This window comes from Scardinius erythrophthalmus, assembly GCF_964197995.2.
Source record: "Scardinius erythrophthalmus genome assembly, chromosome: 16".
Taxonomy (NCBI): domain Eukaryota; kingdom Metazoa; phylum Chordata; class Actinopteri; order Cypriniformes; family Leuciscidae; genus Scardinius; species Scardinius erythrophthalmus.
This window is the reverse complement of record NC_138236.1, coordinates 24,227,684-24,245,374: the sequence shown is the minus strand read 5'-3', so window position 1 is coordinate 24,245,374 and position 17,691 is coordinate 24,227,684. Positions and strand designations below refer to the sequence as shown.

The 17,691-nt window shown below is 38.2% G+C and overlaps 1 protein-coding gene across 2 annotated transcripts in view; it reads right to left on the bottom strand.

Annotated features, from left to right (window-relative positions):
• Positions 1–384: 384 nt before the first annotated feature.
• rapgef5b (Rap guanine nucleotide exchange factor (GEF) 5b) overlaps positions 385–17,691 on the bottom strand; it is a 59,740-nt gene continuing 42,433 nt past the window's right edge. For both annotated transcript variants that reach the window (XM_081389191.1, XM_081389192.1), the window contains 15 exons: positions 15,276–15,354; positions 13,879–14,023; positions 11,451–11,548; positions 8,730–8,760; positions 7,019–7,097; positions 6,373–6,522; positions 5,976–6,073; positions 5,687–5,803; positions 4,479–4,657; positions 4,135–4,225; positions 3,906–3,956; positions 3,580–3,667; positions 2,533–2,597; positions 2,097–2,151; positions 385–1,554 (listed from right to left, as the gene is read on the bottom strand). In XM_081389191.1, the coding sequence (XP_081245317.1) occupies positions 1,436–1,554; positions 2,097–2,151; positions 2,533–2,597; positions 3,580–3,667; positions 3,906–3,956; positions 4,135–4,225; positions 4,479–4,657; positions 5,687–5,803; positions 5,976–6,073; positions 6,373–6,522; positions 7,019–7,097; positions 8,730–8,760; positions 11,451–11,548; positions 13,879–14,023; positions 15,276–15,354 (1,445 nt within the window). In that variant the 3' untranslated portion in view covers positions 385–1,435. The remainder of the gene's footprint in view (positions 1,555–2,096; positions 2,152–2,532; positions 2,598–3,579; positions 3,668–3,905; positions 3,957–4,134; positions 4,226–4,478; positions 4,658–5,686; positions 5,804–5,975; positions 6,074–6,372; positions 6,523–7,018; positions 7,098–8,729; positions 8,761–11,450; positions 11,549–13,878; positions 14,024–15,275; positions 15,355–17,691) is intronic.

Here is a 17,691-nt window from a genome sequence, read left to right as displayed (position 1 = left end):
GTTTTGAAAACGAACGTTAAGGGTTGTTTTAAGGACATGTTCGTGCATGCCCGTAGCCAGTCAAAGGCGATTCTAAACGAGTCAAAAAGTCGAGACGGGACCCATCGTCAAAATTTCTGTGTCCACCACACTAGTTCATCCAAAACAAACCAGAAAAGAGACTCAAAGTGCTAAATACCGGAATTATCCTTTAAATTTCTCAAAAAACACTGTAGAGTTAAAAAATGACATGCAGCATCTTTAACAGGAATGTCTGTCAATTCACATTCGTACCACTAGGTGGCGGTACGTGTCTAATTTACATTTGCATACAATGTAAGGTAAAAAAATATTAGGCAAACGATGGATTTTACAGCATGGGCACACAAAAAAAAGAAACAAAGACCGTGGCAAAGGATTTTTTTCCTTTAATGTCAGGCTCTTAGTAAAGAAAACTAGTGCAAACAGCAGCTACAGTCAGTCACTGCTAACAATTTTTTTCCGAAGGTGAGATGCACACCTTTCTATTGCTTTATGGCCTGGCTTTTTTTTTTTTTTTGTATTTCTTTTTTTAAAAAGTCTAAGTATTTACAGAGTTCACACATGAACCTCAGGCATTATCAGACTGGTCAATCAATGGCGTCGCCAAATCCTTCAGACCATCTGATCACATTTACATCATTTCTTTGTATTTAAAACCTAGGCGTTGTCTTCCCTTCTGAATCAGGGACAACTTTGTTGTTTAATAAATATCTTAATGTCTCATAAATCAAAGTACAACTTATACAAAGAAATCTATACTTTTGCTTTCTTCAAGCACCATCTAGTGTCAGAACCATTGCTCACCGTTGTTTTCAAACAGGAGGTTAGTCCATAATTTGTATCCAATTATTATGTAAAAGTCTGCAAAGTGTGTGCAAGTTCAAATAATGGCCTTTAATCTACAGTTCTACTTCTTGCTTCTGGTAGCAATACTGTACCTAAAATACAGTGTGCTGCCTTGAGATATTTTTCTGATTGTCTACAAATAGTTTGTTGGACATGATCTAAAAAGGCATCAAATTGTTTTAGATTTGTGCATGTAGGTCAAATTCCATACTAATTGGACTAAAACTCTGTCCTACACTACTGAGTGAAAGTCTGCTGTACAAAAAAAACATCTGACTCTCAACATGATGTTTCTGTACTGTAACTTACAGAACACTGGGTCACTGTAATGTTTCATTTCTGTTTCAACTGTACTGTAGATTTCAGAAGCAATTTTATATTTCGCAGTCTTGCATGATTCAGCGTCTTTCTTCCTTTCACATTATTAATCTTGTGGAGATTTCTTTGGCTGTGCGATACTCTGTATCTGCTCGGTGTGGTTGGTGTGGGTGTGTCTCCCCCTAGTGGAGGACATACTCATCACAGTCTTCTGTCCTGTCTCGTTCAGTAGTGGATGTATGGAGTTGTTCTATGTCCTGGGCTCAAGTCTATGTGAGAGCTCAAATAGAGTCTGTTGATTGTCGATGACGTGCAGGTAATTGATGTACGTTCTCACTTCCACGCTGTCCTTCTGGGACAACATGTTTCCTAATGGACAAAAGACAAAAATCATTCTTATAACCTATAGAGAATCAACACAACAGGAGTGAGGCTGACTTTCAGTGTACTTGAAGCCACTAAACTGTGATGAAAAACTATTTTAAGTGTAGAGACAGATTTGGGTCATGCGGTAATATATACGGACCTGTGTGTTCAAATACAAGTTGAAGTGTGTCATTGTTTTAAATACTAAAATATGTTCTGCTATCCAGGCTTGATATGAAAAGACAACCAAGTAAAGCATTTTTAGGCTGATTTTCCTGAGAAGTGCAACACTGGCGCTATCAAAACGTTTTGGTTGTTTGAGCAGTCCGACCAGCAACAGCAACATTAGCTCGACCAATGACATGAGATTGGGTCGTGATTATCTGGTTACCTGGCCAATGTGGGTTAAGTGTTTGGGAAAAATGTTTGAAATGGTCTTCTTTTGTGTGCAATTCCATTTGGATGTGGTTGTGGTGCAGAGATTACACACTTAAGCAAGGATACATTATTTTATTCTTGTAAATCTGTGCGTTTTGAGCACTTACCCATGTGATCTGTCCGACACTGCCTGATAATCCGCACTGTGTCTGCTATCATGTGCTGCACACAAAATACATCTCACATAAGCTTGTTTTGTTCACTCGATGGTACTGTATGTGACATTAAAGGGATAGTTCACCCAAAAATGAATATTCTGTAATCATTTACTCACCCTTGTGTCATTTCAAACCTGTATGACTTTCTTCTGTGAATTTTGAGAAATGTCCCCTCATACAATGGAAGTCAATGGTAACCAAAACAATTTGGTGACCAACATTCTTCAAAATATCTTCTTTTGTTCCACAAAAACAAGAAGTCATATAGGTTTGGAATGACATGAGGGTGAATAAATTGACAGAATTTTCATTTTTGGGTGAACTATCCCTTTAATTAAAACATAATAAACAAAAGGACCTGTATAAGGCCCAATTATTGACTTACTAGCTTATCGAAGTTGACCAGGTTGTCGAGAAAGGTTTTGTTGCCCTCGTGAATGAAGGTAATATCTGTTCAGATAGAATGTTTGTTCAAATTTCACTACACACATTGCTGTTGCAAAAATGGCCAATAGCCTTTCAAAGAGACTCTCAACATGTCCTAACCAGATACATTGTGATAGAAATAATTAGCATTTATCGCTAGTTTCTTTATCAAACTGCTTGTTAAAGGAATAGTTCACTTAAAAATGAAAATTGTCATCATTTACTCACCCTCAAGTTGTTTCAAACCTATATGAATTTCTTTGTTCTGTTCAAGATATTTTGAAGAATGTTGGTAACCAAACAAGTTGATGGGTCCCATTGACTATGGAACTCAATGGTGTCCATCAACTGTCTGATTACTGACATTCTTCAAAATATCTTCTTTTGTGTTCAGCAGAAGAAAGAAATTCATACAGGTTTGAAACAACTTGAGGGTGAGTAAATTATGACAATCAATTTTCATTTTTAAGTGAACTATTCCTTTAAGTCATGATGTAAAGAATACTGTTTTGGGGGTCAAAGCCTACTGGTTTCAACTATCTCAACAGCCGTTTATGAGAACTACTTATTCATATCACTCATTTAAGCTAAGCTTTGAAACCCCCACATTGTGCACTACATTACAGAACCCAACACTTTAAAGATTCATAAAAGATTAAATCACTGTCTGGCCATCTGAGATGTTGGAATAGGTTAGGATCATGATTTTTTGCTTTTGGCATCTGATAGTGTTTGGGCCCGGAAATGATGACGCATGACATCAGACTAATACCTGTTGTGTTGGGTTGCCTCAGTCTAAAATCCTGACCCCCATATTTAAACATTTAAAGTTGACAAGAAATCGAAATTCACCTGTTTTCTAAATTTATGCTATTGATCATATTGTGAATTATTCATCCATGCATATGTTTCTTTTATTTTTAGACTGTGTGGCTGCTTAGAAGACGATGTCATGTGCAGATTAGTAATGATCTGATGATATTGTGTATGTTTTTGGTTGTAGCACCTTTCAGTAGCAGAGGTAGGAAAGGGATCTTGGGAGACTTCATCTTCCTGAAGGCATCTCTGTAGGCTTTATGGTTTAAAGAAGGGTCCTGTGGGTCATGCATAAGCATTAATGTGTACATATTTGTATTATTTTACATGTGAAAGCATCTGGTTTGTCTCAGATCTCTTCCTCTGTAATGCCACCTGCTGTTTCCTCCCTGGAGTCTCTGATATGATTACGGCTTCATATATCACATCCTAATGAGCCGTAAACAGCACAAAATGCTCTAGCGGGAGGTGAACTAGCAGGAGGCGACTTAAGATTGTGATGAGACAGTCACTTACCGTCAGGCTCTCCAGCTCGGAGAACAACTTCCTGAACTTCCCAGGGACTTTCTGAAATTAGGACGGTTAAAAAAAATTCCCGTTTAGCACAGTTTGCAATACACTCTAGTTTCTTGCTTCTAAAAATAATTACAAAGATTGATGTTGAAAATCTGACTGCAACACTGCTACTCCACATAAATAGTAGTGCATTTCTATGCATTGGAGTTGTTGTTTGCTTGCTTCCTACCTCCAATGTCTGAGTGAGTCGACTGACAGCGGGACTGTTCAGTCCCATAATAATCGCAAAGAACGAGTTCAGGTTCCTCTGTGCTTTACAGCTACGAAAGAGTGAGAGAGACAACAAGAAAGGAGGGGAACATGAGCATGTACACCATCTGATTTATTTGAGTAGAAAGAAATACAACCACGAGTTATTCTAGCATGTCGCTATGTGATTGCAAAGGTGTTTTGGCTTGTTAGGTGGATGCACCTTACTGGCCCAAATCAAAAAGTTAACGATATGGCTCAGGTCCTTCGGAGTTTATGGGATTATTTCCGTCAGCGAGTGTGTGTTTGTGCATGTGTACTTACTGTGCTGCGATCTTGATGAATTTTTTGAAGAGCTGCACACGTTTGCTGAGGGTTGTGCACAGAAGCACTTCGGTCATCACCCACTGTTGAGTCTCATTACAGCGCTGCAACAGCTGCTCCAGCGCCACCGTGTGGCCAGCGCTCGCATCGCGGCTCAACGTGAAATGCACCAGCTCTTGCTGCACAGTGGTAAGGAAAATTAGCCTACATGGATATGGTTGCTGGGCCTTGTTGAACATTGTAGAGAATCTAAGTATTGAATCAAGACTATCGTGTATGTTCGATTTACAAGCCAGCTGTGTTCTTAAAGTGCCCCTATCGTGCTATTTTAAAGGTTCCTGATTTGGTTTAGGTCTCCTACAATAGGTTTACATGCATCCAAGGTCAAAAAACACCTTAATCTTCTCAAAATCTACATTGCAGCATTATCACTTTTCTCACAGTGTCTGAAGCAGCTCATTCAAGAATTTGTGATTCCGATGAGTTGAAGAGATGAGTCCCACCGTAGGACCCCAGTAGTATGCCTGGGTCTTAAGGTGGGACTCATCTCTACACCACAGCGGTCTTGAGTCTAAACCATTTCCTTCCCGAGAGCCTACTCTGCTCTGATTGGTCAGATGGTCCAGTCTGTTGTGATTGGTGTTCAAAATGCCCATTACCATTTCTAAATTTCAGCTTGGGACCTTATATATTCTACTTAAATTCCACCCAAATATCACAAAGACATAGGAAACATAATCCTTAATACATATGAATCGTCTTAAATCTGCTCATTGTATTAAGTGATCATGTCTGTTGGATTAATTCATTTGCATTTTTAATTAATTTAATTGTTTTCACATATAAAAATTGCTCAATGCACATTCATAAACGGATCAAATATGATAAGCTCAACCTTACTTGCTTGAGCACCGTGAACAAACCTCAAAATTTTGGGTAAATGGATTTTCAATGGAGGGACAGAAATTCAAACGACATTACGGTGAGCAATCGATCACGTCATTTTCTTTTTTGGGTAGAATATCCCTTTAATGTTGGGTTATGTTCTTTTGTAGGAAATATTTTCTTTCATTCCGGACTGATATTATATAAAGCAACTGTGTTTGATGACTACCTCATGCCTATTTTAAATTTAAACTTCATTTTAGTTGTCATTTCTCTAGTACACCTTCTCTTGTGCTGCACTGTGTGAAATGTGAAGACTTTACCTCATGGACGTTACTAAAGAAACTCCAGTCACAGTTGGTGAGCGACACGGCAACATCCCATGTGTTCATGCTCAGCATCTTTACTGAGCGCTGGTGCCCATTATCAGTGAAGGGACTCTGGGAGAACAACACAGACAGTTATCTGTTCAACGTCATACTTAAAGTGGGTCATTCACAAAGTCAGGCAGAAAAGACAGGCAAGTTTAGTTGTGTGTGTGGACCTGAACTAATGGTGTGGAAAGCAGGTTTGTTTTAAGAGCGGTTCAGAAAGCATCACTCTGACTCTCACCATGATGTCCGTCAGGTCTCTTCTGCAGACCAGCAGCCTCTCAGCGGCACCGAGTGAAGACGAGAACACACACTGATCCGACTGAAGCAGAACCTTCTCTGGAGAAAGAGAAAGAGAGAGGAATAACGATGAAGAGAAAGCATCAATGGGGTAAACAGTGAGGTACAACAGAAAATGTATTAAAAATCATTTATTTGGACTCCAATTTGGTAATTAGGATAGAATGGTCCTGAAGGCCTTCTTAATAATAATGAAGGTTCTGAAGAGGGGGCTTGTTGTACCCTAATGACTAGTTCAAACGCATAATAGCACACCTGCGGACAGTGATGTCTCAAACACAAAGCTGCAGCAATGTCAATCAAAATGAAAATAGAAAGATGTTTGAACTCGATCAGACCTCCAGGATACGTGACGGCCATCAACACCATGTCGTCCTCAGCGCAGTCAAGCCTTTCGGCCACAGTCCTCAGCAGTTCCTGCACAGACACCTCGCTGTGTGTCCTCACGCTCACGTATGAATCTATGGTCACGTCCACGCGACACAGCACTGAAGACACACAATCACCCAGCGCTGCATCAATCAGACACCAGTTCACATCAAAATACCATACGACAAGATTCTCACATGCTGTTATACATAAACACCGCAGTCAGTCAAGCCTCTGTGAGAGTGTAGGAGAGAAATATGAGGGACTATTTTATATAATCCGGTCTCTACTTCATAAACGCCAGAGGAGAACTGGCCCCCGACTGAGCCTGGGTTCTCCCAAGGTTTTTTTTTCTCCATTAGGTCACCTAATGGAGTTTTTCGGTTCCTTGCCACTGTTGCCTTTGGCTTGCTCAGTTGGGGATACTTAATTTGATTAATCGATTCAACAGTGCTATTGATCTGCATTACCAAACGTGGATGTTTTACACCAGAAACATACACTGATGTACTATTTTATTTAATACTGTGAAGCTGCTTTGATACAATCTGTATTGTGAAAAGCGCTATATAAATAAAGTTGACTTGACTTGACTTGACTATTTTATGAGCTTACCTTCCTTCCTCTCCCTCTGCGCTCCTCTCACAGGGTGCCAGTTCTCCTTCAGACTCAGCTGGTGGAAGAGTGCTTTATTCTGCAAGACAGTAAACGTGTGGGATTGAGAATATTACTGCTTATGAGAAATACACATGCTAACACAGACACACACGCACGTTAAAGCAACAGTGAAAGCCTCATGCTGTATAACTTGAACCACACAGCAATCGCTCTGAGCTTGCAAGCAGTTTTGTTATTGTTAACGATCTGAAATCATTTTTTATGTTATTTATATTTTATTTGAAGGATTAAGAGCCAGATTTACTAACAGCTTGCTCCAGCGCAAACCCTCTTTTGGCATTAAAAACCTACTGTCAGGATTTACTAAAGACGCGCAGTGAAAAATTTGTGCTGAAAATGCATGGATAGGGTTATTTTTGCAGCTGACCTTATTGCATATGCATTTGTAGGAGTTTCCCTTTCGGATGCAAAATTAATGGGAGGAGAATATTTAAATGAATCATGCAAGGTTTGCGCTCGTCAATTGACTAGTATTTGCGCCATTATTTACCACCCAAAAAGAGCATGTCTTTAACCAGATGCTAATCTTGGTAGATTGTGTTGGTCATTATGGAAATGATCCGGCTGCTTCTGTGTTCTTTAATTTGCGCAGAGCTTTCCACTCCCATCTGTGCTTTTATGGGATTGCACTCTCACGCTAATTTGCCCTGTTTAGTAAATCTGCCCCTAAGTATTAAAAGGCCAATATTCTACATTTTTATAATGATTTTCAAGTCCATTTTTGAAAGGCTTTCTATCTCCATCTCTGGTTGAAACATAAAATTACTTAAGGAGGCCTATTGCCTTTTGTTTTGTTTTTTGATAACATCAGCTGCGCTTTGAAATTTGTCATTCTACACTTGAGACACACAGAGTAAGAAGAAAGTCCCACAAGATGCACATTTATACCCAAAACATATGTGTCCTGAGCAAAAAGTGGCACATCTTCCCCCATAGCAGCTGGACACCCAAGAATGAATGACAAAAGTGAACAAAACCTGAAATGTCTGACATATATCACTATATAAATCACAAATTCCTCTGTAATAAGTTTCTTGTCTCAAAAGCGGTAATAATTTAGTTTTACATGTTTTTGTTACTGTACCTTTAAGACCTCGACATGTAAATGCCTTTTGTCACCAGGGCAGGGCGAGTTGATGAATATTGAATAAGCATTGAGTGCAAAAACTTACATTGATTATGCTTAAAAGCTGACAACATGTAAAGTTTATACAGTGTCTTAAAACCATTAGTGATTTAAAAAGCAAATGCAGTTTAAGTCAAATGTTTTAAGGAAACCTGGCACTACCCAGAATTCACTTTGCGTGTCATTGGCTTTATTGGCATCCTGTCAGCTTTTTCCACAAGCGCGCGTCTTGTGTCATTCGGCATCAAGATCTGAGAAAAACCCAGTGATTTCAAAGTCTAATGTGAACGCAGTTATCTGTGGTCAGATTTTTACAATGAGCTGTTTTCTGATATCTATCAGTGTTTCTCATCGATATATAAATGCGGGCTGACATATCTTAGCATTGCCGTGGTTCAGTCATCAATATCATGATGATTTCTGAGGATACGTCCTCTTCAAACCACAAAAAGTTCAATCAAAGTGCACTGAGGTAGTTTCATTGAGCTTCTGTGCGATATAACAGATGGTCTTAACTCTTACCTTCTTCTGCGGAGAGGATTCATCTACCGTGCTGAGAGATGAGAGGGGAAGACGACAAGAGAGAGACAGAAAGAAATAAAGAAGAATGAGCCAAAGGGATCACTTGAAATACAAATGTGCCATTATATCAATACTGCAGGATGGCATCTCCCACCCGCTGCGAGGAGCGCTCGTAAAAAAGCCTTTTCTCATTCAGATCAGGCCTGAATCATCAGCTCTAACATTAAAGTCTGACACGACGTGATTTACTGATTGCCTCATCTAAATGAAAGCGCACAACGTCCTCATCCATGCACAGCTCATTCTGATTAAACAGCCTGATAAAAACGGGCAATCGGAGAGAGCTTTATAGTCTCCATATTCCCCATCTGATGCCTCTCTGATTAATCATTGGCCTTTCATGAAGCACCAGCAGGAGTGTGATGTATAGCAGAGAGGTCAACGGCAGGACTGCTGCTTACTAAACACAAATATTGGACGAGCGAAGCTCTTTGGCCTGGAGGAATACATTCATTCTGCATATGTATTAGAGGAAGATTACAAAGCCACTTTCCTAATCCGGTGTTAATTAAGTTGTGGGCTCATGAACCCCAAAAAAACCTGACCCTGACCTTACTGTACTTATAACATGGCCGTCATGAATCCAGGCTTCAAAAAACAAGGTGAGGTGAGACATGACCAAAGAAAAGATTTTATAGTTCTTTATATAGGGAAAGCATAAGATTATAATATTAAGTGAGGGATAATGTAAACCCAACGGTTGTTATCTCAAAATCAACCCAGACAGGGTGGTTTTGTAATACTTAAATAATTGGACACAAAATACTGATTTGAGTTGAAATTGTTTATGGGTTCATTAAATGCAATGCTTCTGCGAGGAAAAACAGTTCCTAGCAAGCAGCTTTGAGCCTAGGCGAATGAACAAGTTCAAGCAAGATGGACATTTAAAGGGTTAGTTCACCCAAAAATGAAAATTATGTCATTAATGACTCACCCTCATGTCGTTCCAAGCCCGTAAGACCTCCGTTCATCTTCGGAACACAGTTTAAGATATTTTAGATTTAGTCCGAGAGCTTTCTGTTCCTCCATTGAAAGTCAATGGACGGCATACTGTCCATGTCCAGAAAGGCAATACAGACATCATCAAAGTAGTCCATGTGATATCAGTGTCTCAATCTTAAGTTTATCAAGCGACAAGAATACTTTTTGTGCGCAAAAAGTAAACAAAAATAACGACTTTATTCCACTATTCATTTCCTTCTCTCTGGACCTCGAGTGAGTTCACGTTGTGTTTTTGCGTAGCGCGTCTGTGTTGTACGTCACACGCATCACACATGACCAGCGTCGGCCAATAGTGAGCCTACGTGTGACGTACAACATAGACGCACTGCGCAAAAACACTACGTGAAATAGCCCGAGGCCCAGAGAGAAGGAAATGAATAGTGGAATAAAGTCGTTATTTTTGTTTACTTTTTGCGCACAAAAAGTATTCTCGTCGCTTGATAAACTTAAGATTGAGCCACTGATGTCACATGGACTACTTTGATGATGTCTGTATTGCCTTTCTGGACATGGACAGTATGCCGTCCATTGACTTTCAATGGAGGAACAGAAAGCTCTCGGACTAAATCTAAAATATCTTAAACTGTGTTCCGAAGGTGAACGGAGGTCTTACGGGCTTGGAACGACATGAGGGTGAGTCATTAATGACATAATTTTCATTTTTGGGTGAACTAACCCTTTAAGGGATAATGTACAGTTGCACCACTTGTTACACTTTAAGGAGGAACACCAGCTCCGTTTGAAAGAAGCACCGGCCTCAAATACCCGGATGAGATGGTCATTATACAGCGTAACTATTGACAATGGTCATTATCAGAGAATAACTAATCTTGGAATGGCACAACTGGCCAATCAGAAAGAAGCATTTCAGAGAGCCGTGTCATATTATATATTACCTCAATAGCAGCAAAAAATGTTTTGCTATGCGACATGAACACTAAGTATATTGTTCTTATTTTTTGATGCAAGTACATAGTAGCCTAGTTAAAGAGACAATATAAAGTGTAACCTGATTTAATTAATGGAAGTTTGGAAGCTGCATTGAATCAAAAAAACTCTCAAAAATCTGAAGGGGAACATGCCTCTCAGTCAATTTCTGATTAAACAATATGTTGACAGTCATTCAAAAGAAGTCATTTAAAAATGCAGTTTTATAAATCCTTTAAAACTAATTAAAGCTCAGATATCACCCACAGCAGAATGAGTCTGTCATCTCGAGAGAGACTGATGAGGATCTCAACTGTCTTCTTTGTAACATCATTTCACTCCTTTATTATCTCTCTGTTACTCTATTTCTCATCATGTCTCCCAGAAGTGAAAGGGAGAATGTCAAGGAAAACCATGCCTTGTTGGGCTAATCCCAAAGTGGTTGCATGGATAAAAAAAAAAAAAAAAACTCCTTAACAACATGATTTTATTTAAAAGACGAGAGTTTATAGGGCATCACTTTGTCTTTTTCCATCTCTCATTTTGCATTTTAAGGAGTATGAATAAGGGATGTTATTGTGTGAATATAATTAATGAGTCTTAAAATATCTGCCATAACAAAGAGCTTCCCAAAAATCAGTTGTGAACAAAAAATGTATAATTTAAGACTAATAAAATTCATTGAGTAAAAATCAGATGTGATGTGTGCGTGATAGTGATGAAGTGACTCACTGTCTCCTTTGCATTCTGAGAAGTTTCTGAAGTTCTTTGAGATCATTCTCCAGGGAGGGAAACTCATAGAGATCATCCAGAACGTGTCTGTACAGAGTCTGCAAACATGAAATGAACGCAAGATTAAAATTTCAGGATGTGAATGTGGCATAAGTTATTACTATTCTAACTAATATATATATATATATCAGATACTGCTTACACTGTCTGAACGAATAGATCTGATTTGATTTGAATAAAAAAAGGGTAACTCCTTTTTTACAGTGTCCTTGCTACATATGTCACATACTTACTGTAGTAATAACTATATCATTACATACATCTAATCCTATAGTAATGTTGTTCATTTAGGGTACGTTTACACGACAGCGATTGCAAACGTTTTTCCTTTGCGTTTTTCGTGTACAGATGACAACATGGTCAAAACGATACGGATCCGCAAGAACGACTAAAAAGTGGACGTGGTCCACTGGTCTCCCGATAACTTTCCAGATAATTGCATTACAAGGTATTATCCTAGTGATAATATGCCATTTGGACATTATATGGGACATACCAGAGCCCGTCTACGGAGAGCCTTGGCACTTCCTATTAGCCCCATTGTATCGATATTGGTTGCAGTTCCATTAGAATTCCACTGGAGGTGATCGCGGGCGAGTACAGACTGAATGGGAGTCTATAAGGCTAGACGGCTAAATGTCTCTTTCACCTGATTCCCGTTGAGAAATCTCAGATTTTATTGTAAGTTTTGCAAGTTCAACATGGGTTATAGGTCGAAAGTTGAATGAACGAGTACTTATTTCTTTCGATTTCTTACAGGTTGAGTTGTTGTTGCCCATAACACGCTAGCATTCTGCTAATGACGTAAGTAATTCTGACGTCATTGACATTTTAAAAGACTTTTTAAACCAAATAAGTGACTCTAAAAAATCTAACACCCAGCAATGTGTAATTTCTTTGCATCTCCTTTCGAATACAACATTCAAATTACTAGACAAAAAATTATATCCTGAGAAAAGTGGATTTTGATGTGTATATAATTATATATACGTATATATAATATATATATACACATTACGAATATGGTCCGGTCCAGTTACGTCTTCACAACGTAACTGTGTTAGCTGGGTTACAGTAAGAAAATAACTGTATCGTTATTAAAGGTGCTGTTTGTAGATTTTCTACCAAAACGAATCCTTTTTTTATTGCCTGTGTGTGAAGGGGTTGTAATCTCACTTTAAAATTATCCACTTTGCGGGTTTTGCTATTACCTCTGAAAGCAAGTATTCTTATTTTTATGTGAAGGTCCCGGGTCGGATTTACCGCCAGTGACGTCACCTGCATGCGCACTCCCGAGCCTCTCGCCTCGTCTAGCTTACTGACTTTGCACTCAACAGCGACGACACTGCAACTTATGACATGGACTTATGACTTATGCAACTTATGACATGATGTCTGATAACACTAAGAAACGACCTGCGCCCAGCAAAACACAGACTCCAACACAAACTGCACATATAAAAAAAAAAAAAAAAAAAAAAAAAAAAAAGTTTTTTTCTGCTGAAGCTCGTAAGGCCAGACGTGAATCGGATGAACTTCGGGTGAAAACATGGGATCAACATCGGCAGGGCATTTGAATAATGGAGAAACCTTATCTACAAACCTAGAATGTACATATCCTGAAGAAAATGTGAAGTGGTGCTTGCAGTGGCAAAATTCGGCATGGTTGATAGGGTTCCATACTTATCATGGTACGAGCATGGAGCATTAGTTCAACGTCAAGCTGATAAAAGTAGCCTATTATTTTAACGTTGCAGTGGGAGTTTACCTGAGTTTCCAGCATGTTGTGGGATGCTTTGTGTGTTGCGTCTCAGTCTGGCCGGTACCCACAGTGCTCGCTCATAAATTCGAGCAAGCGTAAGAGCACGCGCTTGTAAACTTATTGGTTGCAATCTGAAACATCACCGCTAGAGGCCGCTAAAAACTACATACAGCACCTTTAAAACTTGCACTTAGAAACCAGTTTTCAAAAGTTTGTGTTTTCAGGCCCCCAAAACGATGTTGTCGTGTAAATGAACGGCCGAAACGCATAAAAAGTTTTCCATTTTTAGTTGAAAACGGTGTCGTGTAAACGGCCCCTAATATTACTTAGTACCTAAACGAATAATTACACCGCAACAAGGACACCTTAAAATAAAGTGTAACCAAAACAAGTGTGCACCAATTTCACTGTAATACATGTTCACATAATCAAAAGGTCTGAGGGCATTTAAAAATCCTCTGAAGCCAGCAATAATCTCACGATCTCATCCTCATTATGAGGCATTAAGAAATCAAAAACTGTAGGGGTGGAGGCATTTTTGTATTTCCAAAAATAATTCCCTCCCTCCCTCCCTCTCTCTCTCTCTCTCTCCCTCTCCATCCGTACCTTGAGGAATATTTTGGCGTGCTCGTCGTCCTGCGGCAGGTCTGTGCACTGCGAGCTCCACTGGGACAGCAGGTGCAGCACTTTTCGTTTCCTAAGCAGAGTGTCTCTCCCCTCCTCTTTCATCTGTCCTTTCTTTGAACAATAGGTGGACCAGGAGCAGTTAAGGCGTCAAATCTATTCTGCTCAAAACCACAGTTCAGAGGAAGGAGGAAATGCCTGAGGCCGAATTCTCCATATTAAATGAACAGAGGTTCAGTAAGAGAAAATTAATTGCGAGCCCTCGGCTAAACGGCGTAGGATTTGTTAAGTGGTTTACTGCCAGACAAAGCGTGTTGTTAAGATCATGTAAAAGAGCATGTATAACAGTGCTGCTCGGCCATAGTACAGTTCCATGAGTTGCTTATTGCTTCATGGGAGTCTCAGATCATCTTTCATTAGTTAACTGAAGAATATATCACTTAGAAATTACAATACATTCATGTATATCTACAATACACTGTATACTACTCATCAAAATGTTGACACTTTACTGAATGATCTTTAAAAAAAATTATATATAGGCTCATGCTTAAATTCAAGTTTTGTTGACAAAGATTAATTGTGCCTACATTTAAATTTCTTTTCAAAACTTAAATTGTAGTATATTATTTAGGGGGTAGCACTTTATATTACAGTTGTGTTCCCCATATACATACTATGTACTTATTCTAGTGATTGCAAATAGCTAGGTACTAACCCTGAACCTTCCCCTTAACCCATGTAGTTACCTCATATTACCAGTACTTTCTTAGGTAAGTACATGTATGTGCACATACTGTAAAATAAAGTGCAACCATTAAGTGTATTATTGATAATAAATGTTTAATGTGTGAACTATATAATACTATTAAAATAATCTATTTACTAATGAATTATCTAGTAATATATTGCATTCTAATGTATTGTAAATATACAATATGTTATATGAACTTTTTATTTAGCAAGGAGACATTAAATTGATCAAAAGTAACAGTCAAGACATTTATGATGTTGCAAAAAAAGCTATTTCAAATAAATGCCGTTCTTTTGAACATTCTATTCATCAAAGAATCCAGAAATTTTTTTAAAGAAATAAATAATGTAATGTATTACGCAGCACAACAGTTTTAACTTTTAATCTTAAAAATATATTAGTAAATGTTGAGATTAACTACGATTAATAAATGCTGTAGAAGTATTGTTCATTGTTAGTCCATGTTAAAATAGTTAACAAATGTGTAGTCTATTGTATATTGTATTGTAAAAAAAAATTTAACTTTTAAAAAAAACTTTTAAAAATGTAGTCAGGCAGCTACTGTAGCAAAAACAACATCAGCAATGACGTATAGGAGCATGTGTGCATGTCATTATAAGGATATTGACCAAGTAGTGCTTGACAAAGGTCACTGGTGGACATTAACACAGGATACGTCAGCAGGAAGTCATCCAGTACGCTCTCTGGAAATAAACAAGAACATGTCATATGCATTAGACATTTTAGGGAGAAAACAACTGAGAAAAGATAAAACGTATCGTAATGAAGAATGTTTTCAAAGGAATAGTTCACAAAAAAAGAGAAAATTCTGTTAACATTTACTTTAACTAGTGCAAAATGCCCGTGCAAAATCAGTTTTTGTGTGTGTTTTTAGTAATTGTTGGTTTGGTGCCCGTGAAAGAGACTGTGAACGCATTGAATTCAGGGAGCAGGCTAGGTTACTACAAATGATGGCTGTGAATAAACTATAATATTCAGAAGTAAACAGTGTAGCTGACTGAGTGTTTATGAATACCACAACCTTCGAAGTGCTAGTGCAAAATGCCCGTGCAAAATCAGTTTTTGAGTGTGTTTTTAGTAATTGTTGGTTTGGTGTGTTTGAGTGCTCATTGTTACAATTATACAGCTAAAGTTCAGTGACATTTTTATTTGTGCATGGTAGAAAGCACACAGTGAACTCCAAGAAAACGCTATGCTTGAGCAAACAGTTTGTGAATAGGCAACTACAAATGATGCCCGTGAAAGAGACTGTGAACGCATTGAATAGGATATGTTTAGTTGGTGAATAGCATAGGCTACTATTACACAGTAGCGATAACGTTAAGCGCACCAGAATGAAATATAATATTCAGAAGTAAACACTAACAGCATAGCTGACTTACAGATTCAGTTAACATCCACAAATGAATAAGCACGTCGCGATTCAGGGAGCAGTGCAAAGTGCCCGTGCAAAATCAGTTTTTGTGAGCTGATCGCCGTCAAAAAAGTTCAGGAGATATTTCTTAGTGATGGCTGATTTCAACAGTTACAATATGATAGCATTTTGAAAAAAAAGTGTCATGAATTTATTGAATTTTTGGGGGAAAATAATCTGTTTTTATAATAGAACTGAAAATCCAAATCTGGATTTGAAAATTTTATGTTATTATAACCTAAAGATTCTATGTGAAAGTTTGAAACAGAAAATAGTGGTTTTCATCTTGCCACTTTCTTGGTAAAGAAAACACATTTTTACTCAAATTAATCAAAATGGATTTATCACGTTCTGGAACCAAACTATAATATTCAGAAGTAAACAGTGTAGCTGACTGAGTGTTTATGTCAGAATGTTTATTTTTGAACCACAACCTTCTTGGGGCTTCTTTGACCGATACAACCCTCTAATGTCAGAATGTTTATTTTTAAACCACAACCTTCTAAAAATGATATATTTAACGATATCTTTAGCATTTCTCATCCAAACAACGTCAAACTTGGCACTGCACTTACTCGTGCCCATAGCAAGACACCTGTCGAGTTTGAAATCCATCGGACTAACGGTTCGAGAGATATGCGGTTAACAGACACACAGACAGACAGACGTTCCTGTAATTTATAGATAGACTAGTGCAAAATACCCGTGCAAAATCAGTTTTTGTCTGTGTTTTTAGCAATTGTTGGTTTGGTGTGATTGAATGCTCATTGTTACAATTACACAGCAAAAGTTCAGTGACATTTTTATTTGTGCATGGTAGAAAGCAGGGAGCAGTGTAAAGTGCCCATGCAAAATCAGTTTTTGTGTGTGTTTTTAGTAATTGTTGGTTTCTTGGTAAAGAAAACACGTTTTACTCAAATTAATCAAAATGGATTTATCACATTTTGGAACCAAACTATAATATTCAGAAGTAAACAGTGTAGCTGACTGAGTGTTTATGTCAGAATGTTTATTTTTAAACCACAACCTTCTTGGGGCTTCTTTGACCGATACAACCCTCTAATGTCAGAATGTTTATTTTTAAACCACAACCTTATAAAAATTATATATTTAACGATATCTTTAGCATTTCTCATCCAAACAACGTCAAACTTGGCACTGCACTTACTCGTGCCCGTAGCAAGACACCTGTCGAGTTTGAAATCCATCGGACTAACGGTTCAAGAGATATGTGGTTAACAGACACACACACAGACAGACAGACAGACACACACACACACAGACACAGACACACACACAGACAGACAGACGTTTCTGTAATTTATAGATAGATGTCATTTAATTTGTTTTAATTGTTTCTTTGGAACACAACGAAGACATTTTGAAGAATATTCACGCTGCTCTTTTACATACAGTGATGGTGGATGGGGACAAGGGACTGTCAAGCTCCAAAAAGTTCCATAAAAGCATCATATAATTACTTTTTATGACTGAAGTGCTATATTGCAAGTCTTCTGTCAGCTTTGTGCAAGAAACAAACCAAAATTTAATTCACTGGGAAACTTGTTGCCATCTGTAGTCACCATTCACTTTCAGTGTATGGAAC